The sequence below is a fragment of the Pteronotus mesoamericanus genome, unplaced genomic scaffold (assembly GCF_021234165.1).
Source record: "Pteronotus mesoamericanus isolate MK-2021 breed Mesoamerican mustached bat unplaced genomic scaffold, CSHL_Meso_final contig_557, whole genome shotgun sequence".
Lineage (NCBI taxonomy): Eukaryota > Metazoa > Chordata > Mammalia > Chiroptera > Mormoopidae > Pteronotus > Pteronotus mesoamericanus.
This window is the reverse complement of record NW_026555200.1, coordinates 3,299,467-3,313,139: the sequence shown is the minus strand read 5'-3', so window position 1 is coordinate 3,313,139 and position 13,673 is coordinate 3,299,467. Positions and strand designations below refer to the sequence as shown.

The window sequence follows — 13,673 nt, the reverse complement described above, 5'->3', positions numbered from 1 at the left end:
TTGTTGTTAATCATGATCCCCCTTGAATAATAGGAACGACCCTAACAGCAGCTGGTTTTCGCCCTCACCGCCCTGCTTCTGCTTCCCTGTGCTCTCCAGGTTCCAAAGAAGAGGACGAGAAGCCTTCAGCGCCCGCAGCCGAGCAGACAGCTGATCTTCAGGAGGTGGTTTGTCAGGATGTGCTTCCAGAACTAGTCATCCCTCCCCCTGCCTGTGAGCTGCAGGCAGAACCAGACGAGAAGCCAGAAGCAACAAACTGTGAGGTGAATGACCTGGAGGAAGAAGAGGAGGAAGAAGAGGAGGAAGATGAAGAATTGGAAGAAGAGGGAGAAGAAGAAGCTGACGTGCCAAATGAAAGTTCTGTGAAAGAGCCAGAAATACGGTGTGATGAGAAGCTGGAAGATTTATTAGAAGAACCAAAAAATATTTCAAAAGAAACTGTTGAAGACTCTCCAGAGGTAACACCTGTTAACAAAATCCCCAAAACTAAGGAGGAGGCTAATGGTGATGTATTTGAAACATTGATGTTTCCATGTCAGCATTGTGAAAGGAAGTTTACAACCAAACAGGGGCTTGAGCGTCACATGCATATCCATATATCTACAGTCAGCCATGCTTTCAAATGCAAGTACTGTGGGAAAGCATTCGGCACACAGATTAACAGGCGGAGGCATGAGCGTCGTCACGAGGTGGGGTTAAAGCGAAAACCCAGCCTAACACTACAGCCATCGGAAGACCCAGCTGATGGCAAAATATCTGGAGACAGCGCTACCCCGAAAGATGACTCGAACCCTCCTAATCTTGGGCAAGACTGTCTGCTCTTGAGTTCAGAGAAAGCTTCCCAAGAAACAGTAAATTCTTCTGTTGTAGAAGAGAATGGAGAAGTTAAAGAGCTTCATCCATGCAAATACTGTAAAAAGGTTTTTGGAACTCATACTAACATGAGGCGCCATCAGCGGAGAGTTCACGAACGCCACCTGATCCCCAAAGGCGTGCGGAGAAAAGGAGGCCTCCTGGAAGAGCCGCAGCCGCCCGCCGAGCAGGCCCAGCCTGTCCAGAATGTCTACGTACCGAGCACAGAGCCAGAGGAGGAAGGGGAGGGAGATGACGTGTACATCATGGATATTTCCAACAATATCTCTGAAAACTTAAATTACTATATCGATGGTAAAATTCAAACCAGCAGCAGCACCAGTAACTGCGATGTGATCGAGATGGAATCCAGCCCGGCAGACCTGTACGGTATAAATTGCCTGCTCACTCCAGTCACGGTGGAAATCACTCAAAATATAAAGACCACGCAGGTGCCCATAACAGATGATCTTCCTAAAGAGCCTTCCAGCAGCACAAACAGTGAGTCCAAGAAACGGAGAACTGCCAGTCCTCCCGTGTTACCCAAAATTAAAGCAGAAGCAGAGCCTGAGCCTGCAGCCCCCTCGTGCTCCCTAAGCCTGCCCCTGAGCATATCCACCACAGAGGCGGTGTCTTTCCACAAAGAGAAGGGCGTGTATTTGTCATCCAAGCTCAAGCAGCTCCTTCAAACCCAGGATAAACTCACTCCTCCTGCGGGGATGTCGGCCGCTGAGATCCCGAAGTTAGGTCCTGTCTGTGTGTCCGCTCCTGCATCGATGCTGCCCGTGACCGCGAGCAGGTTTAAGCGGCGGACCAGCTCCCCTCCCAGTTCTCCCCAGCACAGTCCTGCCCTTCGAGATTTTGGAAAGCAAAGCGAAGGTAAAGCTGTGTGGACTGACGCGGTTCTGAGTTCCAAAAAGCCCAAATTAGAAAGTCACAGCAACTCCCCAGCGTGGAGTGTGTCTGGGCGAGACGAGAAGGAAGCCGTGAGCCCTCCATGCTTTGATGAATACAAGGTGTCCAAAGAGTGGGCAGCCAGCTCCACTTACAGCAATGTGTGCAACCAGCAGCCGCTGGATTTGTCCAGCGGGGTCAAGCTGAAGGCCGAGGGCGCAGCCAAGACTCCAGTCCAGTGGGAATCTGTGTTAGATCTCAGCGTGCATAAAAAGCCTTGTAGTGATTCGGAAGGCAAGGAATTCAAAGACAGTAACGTGGCGCAGCCAGCGTGCAGTGCTGTCAAGAAAAAGAAACCGACCACCTGCATGCTGCAGAAGGTTCTTCTCAATGAATACAACGGCATCGGTGTACCCATTGAAAGCACGTCAGATGTGACAAGGAGCCCGAGTCCTTGTAAATCTTTAGATCCCCAAGCTGAACCTGACCTTGGCCCCGACGCTAGCTTATCTGCTCCTGCTATGGAGTCCCCACCTGACGTTTCTCCTTCATCTCCTGCCCTGCAGACACCCTCCCTTTCTTCTGGGCAGCTGCCTCCTCTCTTGATGCCAACACATCCCTCGTCCCCTCCGCCCTGCCCTCCTGTGTTGACTGTTGCCACACCGCCGCCTCCACTGCTTCCTACCATACCTCTTCCAGCCCCCTCTTCTAGGGCGTCTCCTCACCCGTGTCCCTCCCCGCTCTCAAATGCTACGGCACAGTCCCCACTTCCAATTCTCTCTCCTACGGTGTCTCCCTCGCCATCCCCCATTCCTTCCGTGGAGCCTCTCATGTCGGCTGCCTCGCCGGGGCCTCCTACACTTTCATCATCATCTTCTTCATCATCTTCATCTTCATTCTCTTCTTCATCTTCCTCTTCTTCCCCCTCCCCCCCTCCTCTCTCCGCAGTATCATCCGTCGTCTCCTCTGGGGATAATCTGGAAGCCTCTCTCCCCATGATATCTTTCAAACAGGAGGAATTAGAGAACGAAGATATGAAACCCAGGGAAGAATCCCAGTCTGCAGTTGAACAGGATATGGTTCAGGAAACATTCAACAAAAACTTTGTCTGCAATGTCTGTGAATCACCTTTTCTTTCCATTAAAGATCTAACCAAACATTTATCTGTTCATGCTGAAGAATGGCCCTTCAAATGTGAATTTTGTGTGCAGCTTTTTAAGGCTAAAACTGATTTGTCAGAACATCGCTTTTTGCTTCATGGAGTTGGGAATATCTTTGTGTGTTCCGTTTGTAAAAAAGAGTTTGCTTTTTTGTGCAATTTGCAGCAGCACCAGCGAGATCTCCACCCAGATAAGGTGTGCACACACCACGAGTTCGAAAGTGGCACTCTGAGGCCGCAGAACTTCACAGACCCCAGCAAGGCCCATGTGGAGCATATGCAGAGTTTGCCAGAAGACCCTTTAGAAACATCGAAAGAGGAAGAGGAGTTAAACGATTCTTCCGAAGAGCTTTACACGACCATAAAAATAATGGCTTCTGGAATAAAGACAAAAGATCCAGATGTTCGATTGGGTCTCAATCAACATTACCCAAGCTTTAAACCACCTCCATTTCAGTACCATCACCGAAACCCCATGGGTATTGGGGTGACGGCCACCAATTTCACTACCCACAACATTCCACAGACTTTTAGCACTGCCATTCGCTGTACAAAGTGTGGCAAAGGTGTAGACAACATGCCTGAGTTACACAAACATATCCTGGCATGTGCTTCTGCTAGCGACAAGAAGAGGTACACCCCCAAGAAAAATCCAGTACCGCTGAAACAAACTGTGCAACCCAAAAACGGTGTGGTGGTTTTGGATAACTCTGGGAAGAACACCTTCAGGCGGATGGGACAACCCAAAAGACTGAACTTCAGTGTCGAGCTCAGCAAAGTGTCCCCAAATAAGCTCAAATTAAATGCATTGAAGAAAAAAAACCAGCTTGTCCAGAGAGCAATCTTGCAAAAAAACAAATCTGCCAAGCAGAAGGTCGAGTTAAAAAATGCTTCGGAGTCCTCCTCGCACATCTGCCCGTACTGTAACAGGGAGTTCACATACATTGGCAGCCTCAATAAGCACGCTGCTTTTAGCTGTCCCAAAAAACCGCTTTCTCCTTCCAAAAAAAAAGTTTCCCACTCATCCAAGAAAGGTGGGCACTCATCACCTGCAAGCAGTGACAAAAGCAGCAGCAACAGCCACCGCAGAAGGACAGCGGATGCTGAGATTAAAATGCAGAGCACGCAGGCTCCTTTGGGCAAGACCAGAGCTCGCAGCTCAGGCCCCGCCCAGATGGTACTGCCCTCCTCATCCTTCCGGTCCAAGCAGAATGTCAAATTTGCAGCTTCGGTGAAGTCCAAAAAACCAAGCTCTTCTTTAAGGAACTCGAGCCCCATAAGAATGGCCAAAATAACGCATGCCGAAGGGAAAAAACCCAAAGCTGTGGCCAAGAACCATTCTGCTCAGCTCTCGAGCAAGACATCCCGGAGCCTGCACGTGAGGGTACAGAAAAGCAAAGCCGTCCTACAGAGCAAATCCGCCCTGGCCAGTAAGAAAAGAACAGACCGGTTCAATGTAAAATCGAGAGAGCGGAGCGGAGGGCCAATCACCCGGAGCCTCCAGCTGGCAGCTGCTGCCGACCTGAGTGAAAGCAGGAGGGAGGACAGCAGTGGCAAGCAGGAGCTGAAGGACTTCAGGTAAGCCATGGCTCCCGGGGCGGAGGGGTGCGGAGCTCAGGAGCGTGGGGGCGGGAAGGACGGTTGGAAGGAAACAGTATACTTGACCAATGGCTGTTATTTTTCTTTTTCCTGTATAATTTTGATATAAGCACTGAAAGGAAGTGGCTGTTGCTTAAGTTGTAGGCATGTAAAGAAGGGTTACTGCTCTGGCTGCCGCAGAGATGGATACCACCTCGCTTTGATCTCAGACCTAGACTCACAGCTGTGCCATCACCCGTAGGGCCAGCTGTGAAGTGAATTTGAAACTATGGAAAGCTCTCAGAAGCACCCTCACATAAGGATAGGCAAAATTCTCCTAAACTTTGTTCCTATTCTGGGTAATGGCTCAGTGTCAGTCGTATTATTTCTGGATCATAGATCATTTTCTTCTGTTACAGTGGATTGCTAAGGTCATTAAAACCACATTGCCATCTTTACTATTTCTGTGACTCAAGCATAGTTACAGTAAATGAGAATGCTCCTATTATCCTTACTTTCTTCTGTTGTTTTTATGTAAAAACTTGCCTCATTGGTGAAAGCAAAATACACCATAAGCGCTTTACAGCGCTCTGAGTTCCCCACCCCCTCCAGTGTGCAGGCGCAGGGCGATGGGCGGCGGCCCCAAAGGGGAAGGCGCTGGGAGAGCGCCCGGAACGCGGGGGGCTGGGTCGCCTGGGGCCTGCCGGCACCTGTCGAAACCCAGGGCGAGTCAGCCCAGCCCGTTGATGCCTTTGTTTCCCAGTAGTGCTGTGAGAATTCACCTTAGATCGGAGGGGATGTCACTGTTGATTTGTGTTCTTCCTCTATTAAGAAGTGTTCTTAGTGCCACCAGAACATAGGGCAATACTTAAGTCTGTTACATTGACTTCTCAAACTTTCCAAGTGACTTAAATAACCTTGGTTGATGTACTTTCTTGGAATTCCTGTTTGCTGAAAATTGCCCACAGGTCAGGCTTGCGAAATACTCATCATCAGAATTTCTGCAAAATACTTTACAGTCGCGGGCATTTAGAGGGAGCTGCCTGACTCTAGGCTTTCCTGGCTGTAGCTTCAGTGTCCGAAAGCTCTTTGGTGTTTCAGGCAAAGAGAATCAGAGTTACCTGGGGAGGAGACCACCATCCTGGGGAGGCCGTGAGGACTCAGAGGTGCCGTTACGGGCGCACAGCTGCTGAGGTGGAGTTCTGGGTGCTGCTGTGCCTGAAGTCATGGCTAAAGAAAGTGGGAGAGAAGAGTCGTTAGCCAAGGCTGATTGGAATGATTCACTTTCAGAGTAAAGGGTCACAGTTGTAAAAAGCTACTGCAAAAATGTACTGAATAATTAGTCATGAGAGGTCTTACTCAGCATCTCGGTCTCCGGCCATGGGATATGCATAAGGACCTGTCTGTTAGCCCTTAGGGCGGCCTGCTTGTAGAAGTTTCCTGGTTCCTGTTTGTGCTCAGTCTGTGTCCTGGGAGTTCCACAGCAGTGGGATGCTCTTGAATTCAAGTTCCTTTTCAAGGTTAAAGAGCCAGAATATGCCATCATTTTTACAGATTGCACTTTATAACGTCTCCCAGGTGTTTGATGCTTTAGAATGTATTATGTTTAATCCCCTTTTGTCTCCAATATTGTATGAAAGAATCATTTTTGTATGGCATCCTGTTTATACAGTACAAGGGTAAAGTTGGTATGAAAAATTAAAATATTGTAAAGAAAAGTTCTGAGTAACTGTACATTTAGGAAGCTTGTTCAGTTAGCCTCTCGCTCACCCAGTGCTCTTTGAAGAACCCTTAAGACCGCAGGGACCAAAGTGCCTGGTAAAGTTGTGTTTCTGTTTACTCCAGTTAATCTTAATGACTTTGGTTTGTTTGATAGTTAACCAAGGGTTATGTTGCTGGAATGAAATTTGGCCTAAAAGGAAACACAGAAGCAGATAAGAAGAAAACAGCATTGTTCTAACTGGCAGGTGGCGGCAGCAGGCGTCTGCAGGGGCTGTCCCGCTTTGTATGAGTCGCTAGAGCTGTGCTGTGGACCCATCAGAAGGACGTGTGTCTTACACAGGGGTCCGCGGACAAGGGACGGAACATTTGTGAAGTACAGGACATCATATTCTGATAACCCAGACACAAGAGTGGCTGTTTCTTCAGGGAGTCTGTGCGGTCTTTTTAGTACCTTGTAGTGCCTTTGGTGTAAAGCCGGGGCTCCTGACCTCAGGCCTGGGGAGCTTTACGAGAGCCGAGAGCGCCCGTCTCATCCGTGGCGCGTGCTTGTGTGACTCTGGCAAAGAGCTGTTTGAACCCTAGTCGTCTGCCCTCTCGGTCTATTTTTACTTGTAAATTTTATTCAGGGATGATTCCATGGCGCGTGGTTAGAAACACTCGCTTTCCCTCTGTTTTCAGTGAGTTCGCTTTGTGTGCCCCGTTGTGTGTTCAGGGACTCACCGTAGTACCACCAGGCATCCTTTTCCTGTGTGTTTCATCATCACGGCCTGTGGTTAAGAGCCAGCCCCCAATACTCGGGCATTCTCCATCAGAGGCCAGTTCAGGACGCCCCCGTTGGTCAGGCACATACGTGCAGTCAGCCATGGGCGCGAGGTCAGAGTTTTCCATTTCACACAGAGGACCCAGCAGAATTGGCTGGGTGGTCATTTCCAGGAGCACAAGCTATTGTGCTGGTCAGGGTGTAAGAAAGACAGGGACCCTAGATCCTTTTCTGAGGACAGAGCAGCAGGGAAACTGGGCACACCGCCCATCTGTAGAGCCTCCATTTTTAGGCCTTAATCCGGCGCCTCCGGGCCGGGCTCGCCGGCCACCGTGAGCGGTCGGAGCCAACCCGTGGCTCGCTGCGGGGACCGGGTTTGGGCTCTTGCCGAGGCCTCGCTTCCATGGGCTGGGAGACCGAAAGACAAGGAGAGAGATGCGTTCTCTGCTTCCCTCTTACTTGTCTCTGGTCTTTGTAAATCCCAAGGTATTTTTACACTTTTTAGTGCTCCTTTTAGGGCAACTCTTTTTTAAAAAGCTATTTTTCCATTTCAGCCAGTCAAAAACACCCTAAAGATGGAGAAGCAAAATGAAATTCCAAGTTTCCCCATTTGTCATGAATTATTAAAAAAAAAAAATGATGTCAATTTCCTCACATATCCATCTCTGCCACGCCACTCCGAGTAGGGCTGGGCCTTTGCCAGCACGTGCCTTTCGGGCAGGACCCCGGGCTCCTGCTTCCCTCCAGTCATTCTGTTGCTGTCTTAGTAACATCGGTCATGTGGTCTGCTCACCTTCTCTCTAACATGGTCAGTTCGTGTAAGGTTGTGTTACATTGTCATTTATCTTCAGTTTTCTTATTTTCTAGGAACTTCCTGTAGAAAAGCCCCTCACACAAACCAAACCTTAATTGACTAAATAAAGATAATGCATGCTCAACTTAGGATAAGCACTACGACAAAGGACACGAAATCTACCACGCTTGCAAGACCAGTTGAAGCTGACTCAAACCCTAACACACAGCCGATTGCCGGCAGGCTTCTTGTTGCCCTGGCTAGAGTCAGGCATCCGCTGCTTCGCTGGTGCCCAACACCCGTGCTGGGCCCCCGGGTGATTGAGATGCAAGAGGGCGCCGTGAGACGGGCTCGCTGAACGGGCTCGTCCTCATGGGACTGGTAACTCACGTGTGAGTGTGGCCCTGGTTTTTGGCACATCGCAGAGAAAGGAATGATTTGAACTTAACCTTGCAAAGCAAGTTCTCTGTTTTATCAGTAGATTGTTGTAGATTTCAGGGACGACAAATTCTAATGCACTCTTTTTAAGATGTTTCGGTCATACACCAGCTCTTGATGCCTTTCTTTTAAATTAATTATAGACAGAGGGAGGCGTTGAGCTCCTCGCTCAGCCTGCTTTTTTATCACAAGCAGATTGCCAGCATAACGGAGAGGGAGCCAGATTGGGTATGGACTCCTTTTTTACGCCTCTTCCAGTTTCATGTGCATATATCCAGATGGACATCCTCTCAAGTAATTATCTGGCACTAATTTATAACTATTATATTATCGGAGACTATGTAGCAATATACCAATGCCCAGGATGCATCACAGGCCTATAAAGATGTATGTCGACTTGTAAGTAATAATGAGTATACGTACCAGGTTTTACACTTCAGTCTCTCATAGAGGTTGAAAGATGACAGATTCGCCTCTCCCTGAGTGTACCCTTCTCCCTGCGTCATACGCTTTCACCCTGATTAATGACTGAGTTGGTGGGAAATGGCTAGGTTACTCATGGTTTTATTTTTGTTGTTGCTGTTCTCAACTTTAAAAGTAATCTACCTCTTAAAATTTGTAGTTTAATACTTGTTTGGTGAATTTGTGCCACTTTAACCCTTTCACTATCATTCCCATTTTGTTACATTTCTGTTCTGGGGACTTTATGTTGAAATATTGTGTAAAGCATTTGTAGCAGTTAAAAAATAAAATATTTAAAATTATTTAAATTGTTTTGGACGCTTCAATTGTATTATATGTGATTTACATTTTACATTTTTTGTTTGAGTTGTTAATCTGGAGAGTGTTCTTGTACTGGAGTTTACTGTTAGTTATTTTATTGTTTCTTGTTGGAGAGTTATGATATAAAAGACTATTCTAATGAAAACATTAAAATTTACAATTTGACATACAAAAGGGGTTGTCCGTTGATTTTCACCAACGTAGCCTTTTCAGAGAGAAAGAGCTGCTGTCCACTGTTCTCCCCTCCCGGCACGAGCCTCACCGTTTGAGCTTGTCAGATGTACAAAAGTTTTTTAATGCTGTTGCTAGCAAGCACTTACTAAATAGGGGAAAATCTAAATGATACGTTTTATATCATTGTAAGCAATAAAAACTTTCTAAAAGCTTGTGAGAGGACTGCATTTTGTACATGGTCGGGAGTAGTCAAGGACAAAAAATGCAGCGGCGCGGAGGGAGAGCGCTCAGAGCCTGTGCTTCGCTGGGCCTGTGGCGGTCCGCCCCACGGTCCTCCCTCGGTCCTGTCGGTCATTAACGGAGCGTGCCGGGTCAGTTGCTCATCTCCCAGCGAGGGGGCAGCCGTGAAGTTGGATGGTGGTGCCGACGTACCTCGCCTCGAGAGCGAAGCCACGCATTTCACGCGTGGGGTCTCGGCTTCCTCTGCGCTTGCTCACAGTTGACTCTAGTTGGGGGATTTTTATAGTTAAGGATCCCCAGAGAATGAAATGAAGAGGCTGGAACATCTGTTTTAAGTTTATATGCTATTGCTGTTTCATCCTAAGACTAAAAATGGTTGAATGTCAGCAGTTTCACAACGTCTTCTCTCATGGCACCGTGGTCCGCATGCTTCCTATCTTTGTGTGCCTCGCGTTCCTTCTGAGGGAAAGGTGGTAAAGCCGAGGGCAGGATCCACGTCTCCTGGCCAGATGTGCTCATTTCTGGTTTATGATACTCCCACGACAACCCCGGCGGCAGGAGCTGGGGGGCAGAGTTACAAAGTGGCTTTCAGTGTCCCTTGTTTTAGCTGCCCCACCACACTGAGGCCTGAACCCACACGGCTCCCTGGTGAGGCCAGCACAGCGTGCGGTGACGGGGCGCAGCCCTGGGAGGAAATGGGTTCCATCTCGGCATCTGCTCACCACGCACCTCCCTTCGTGCCAGCAGCTGACAGGCACCGGACACACGCACGCCTTCCAGCCTTCCCGCCCCGGCTGTGGGAGGCCCGGCTTCGGGGCAGCCGTTCTGCTTTCTGGATCTGAGTGCCCCGGGGGCCAACAGCGGGGAGAGGCTAGGCAACCTCTGCGTTCTCCTAGAGGAGGCTTGTTTATTGCATCTGGAGGCTGACAGCCGTCCAGCAACTGGGGAGCAGGGCAGGGTCTGTCTCGCGTCCCCGCCTTTACAGCACAGCGGGCGGCATGCAGCTCTTGACTCGGCGGAGGGGTCCCCAAGAAGTCACTTGACTCCCATCTCACCAGGAGCGAGCTGCCCCCGTTTTGGTTGCTTTTACTCTTTATGGAGTTAAACATTAAAAATTTTAAGAGCTAGTGACTAAAGCCTTATGTCCCTGCTGCTGTTTTCAAGCATCTGTCACAATGTGGCTGATTACAAAATCTCTCTCTAGGATGGCTCTTTTAATGTGGTGGTTACACGTACTTTCTAGAAGGTGTTCTTACTGAATCACATTAATTTTTCGAGCACCTACTGTGTACCAGGCAGTGGCGTAAGTGCTTACATCAGGGGACAGAGATTCCAAACAGCAGGGAACACATGGGCATGGAGGCCTTTCCTCCTTTTTTATACTTTTATCTTCTAAACTGCTGCTTAGTCACCGTTCCCCCGAGGCCGGGCGGTGAAGAGGAAGCTTCTAGCTTAGTATTGGAGAGTGGGTGTCTCAGGGAGTGTGGACTGTAATACATAAAGTGGCTACCAGAATTACAGCTATTTTAGTTACGTGGATTTCGACTTGGTAGTGAACTTCTTTGAATAGATAAAAAGATATGTAAAAGGCAATTTACCTTGAAAGTGGATTGGCGTACAGGTGGGGGACAAAAAGGTCACCTTGGATAGATACGTAGGCCACATTTAAAGTACTCCAGAGACGAGGCTGACGAAGACAAAGGATTGCCATTTCTGTCTCCTGTCAGGAGGCTCGGGAGCCCCTGGCATCTCTCCTCCCTGGTGGCACCAACGCTGCTGCCGTTGCTTCAGGGTCTGGTCTCTCAACCACTGTCCTGGTGAGGCACTGTTGAGAGCGTCCCAAGCGTCAGAAGTGGACAAGCCACTCTGAGGGACTTGGGGAGGCGGGAGAGCCACGCCACCCTGGCCGTCAGGGCACCGTCGCTGGACGCCGCACGGGCTGGCAAAGGACGAGAGCCACACCCTGTGCTCTGCTCAGTGGTTCTCCAGCATAACCTGGAGGGGAGGTCAGGATGCCGGCTCCAAAGCCCCACAACAGTCCTTTTAAATCAGGCTAGTTGCCCTGGCCAACATCGCTCGGTTGGAACGTCATCCCGTAAACCAAAAGGTGGGCGGGTTCGATTCCCGGTCAGGGCACATGTCTAGGCTTTGGGTCATCCCCAGTCGGGGCATGTGAGAGGGGCAACCGATCAGTGTTTCCTCCCCTCCCTTTCCACTCTAAAGTCAAAAAGCATGTCCGCGAGGGAGGGTAAAAGTAAGTAAAGTGGGGGAGTTGGGGGTGGTGTCTGTATAGTCTGTATAATTTTCACAGGTAACTTCAGTGCACACTGAAGAATGTCTGAATTTATATGGGGAAAACTATCACCCTTAATTGCCAAAGAATCTGCTCTGATTTGGGCCTTACAGTGCCTCACATTTAATCCTTAGTCACCCTGCAAAGCAGGTACTGTCATTGTTCCCATCTTGCCCCAGGCTGCAGGGTCTGTGGAGGAAGCCCCGGGCTGTGGAGAAGGGTGTGTCCTTTATGGAAAGACGAGAGGATGGGCCTCCCAGGGGAAAGCGCTCAGGCCTGTTCTGCGCTTTCTCAGCGTGGCTCTTCCAAGGCCAGAGCCCGCCTGGTGACCTTTCCCTGGGAGTGGCCTACAAAACGCAGGGCCTTAAATGTGGAGCACTCTGGGATGTTTTTGCAAAAAGAAACTAGGCCCAGATTGGACCTAGTTGCATAATATTGTTAAATTCTTCCTAGACAAAACATCGGTGTCAAGGAAAAAAACATTGGAACAAAACTTGAGGTTTGAGTGGGCGAGGTGCAGAGGAGAAATATAAGACTGTTCATCGGCTCATTGGCTCAGGCTCTGTGCCCCCAGTCTCCCCTTTGGGGACTGCCCAGGCCACCACCCCGGCCCACTTGCGGCCTCCAGCCAGCTGGTTCACTTGAGTTCCTCCCCTGCAAGTGGTGACAAGCTCGGGGAGCCTGGCATAGCTTTCGCTGGCTTTCTGCACGCTAGGTACTGTGCCGAGCATTTTCCGGACCTGACTCTTGACAATAACACCATGAGCTTGGTGTCATCTACAGATGGGGAAACAGACTTGGGGGAGTTGAAATCCCGCCCGCCCCACTCCCCCGCCAAAGACACAAGGGGCAAGCTGGGATTCGAACTGCCTCCAGCCTGTGCCATCATGTCTATCATTTTAATATTTTTTTGGAGCTTCATTTCCCTTCAATGTTAAAACCCCTTTAAAACTTTCCCTGCATTCGTAAACAAGTCAAGCCGCCTCTCTGTGGGCAAGGATGCCTCCCCAGTGCAGCAAGTCTGCCGGGCTGTCGAGGCTGCTCCTCGGAACCTGTTCCAAGCTGCGGGGCTTGCTCCTGCCCCTGTCGCGGGCTGTCCAAGTCCCCCTGACTTTCTAGATTAATCTGATTAGTCAACAAAAATCTCTGGAAGGGAAATCAAGCTCGTTATAATAATATCCTATGGTTTTGAAACTGGTTCTAAAGAAGGGCCTGGGGGTCATGGGACGTGTCCTCAGATGTCACTTGAGAACTTTGATCTATTGGGCATGAGCCCAAAAAGAAAGTTGATCAGGGCTTGCCTCCTCACCTCAGTAAATAGTGCGTGACATGTGCGAAACAAAGAGTTAAGTTTCTGCCAGTAAGAAGTCGTTTTTAAAGTGCAGGATCAGAGCCAGGAGGGTGTATGTAGGTTTTATTTACTTTCTAGATTAAGAGTTGGAAAAACCATTGTGACTGCGTTAACTTACTTGGAGTTCTGTTGTGAGCCGTTGAAGGAGGCCTGGAGATACTTTTATTAGCGTTAACTTGCCAAACTGTTGGGGCAGTAGGATTCGTACGTGCTTCTGTTATCTGCCTCACACCAGCTGGATTCCTTTTCAACTGTCTCTTACAGAAAGTGCCCCAAAACTCGGGCGGGTGTTCCAGAGAACATGAGGGCTTGACAGAAGAAGTTAGTGCCTAAGTGGGCCTTTCCATGCCCCGCTATAAACCAGAGCAGGAAGCCAGACAAAACCCACAATTTTGAACGTTCCTTGATAGGTGCTACCTCAGGGGTGAGAACTTGGGTGTCCTCTCAGCAACGACAAGACCACAGAGGGATGTTAAAGTACAGGTTTCTCTTCTGCATCAGAACATGGTTAAGAACATTGCACAGCAGCTTTCAGGCAGGAGCCTGCTGTACCACCGGGAATTCTGCTTGGGTAGCTACTGAGGCTAAGTGTTAAATCTGAATAGGAATTTTGAGTAGGAATCATTCAAAGGAAAG

General features: G+C 49.2%; 1 protein-coding gene across 6 annotated transcripts in view; it reads left to right on the top strand.

Annotated features, from left to right (window-relative positions):
• PRDM2 (PR/SET domain 2) overlaps positions 1–13,673 on the top strand; it is a 114,660-nt gene that overhangs the window by 76,560 nt on the left and 24,427 nt on the right. For 5 of the 6 annotated variants that reach the window (XM_054579712.1, XM_054579716.1, XM_054579713.1 and 2 more), the window contains one exon: positions 100–4,483. In XM_054579712.1, coding sequence (XP_054435687.1) covers positions 100–4,483 — 4,384 coding nt within the window. Of the gene's footprint in view, positions 1–99; positions 4,484–7,832; positions 9,154–13,673 lie in introns of those variants that run through there. The other variant, XM_054579714.1, reaches the window with a different exon arrangement.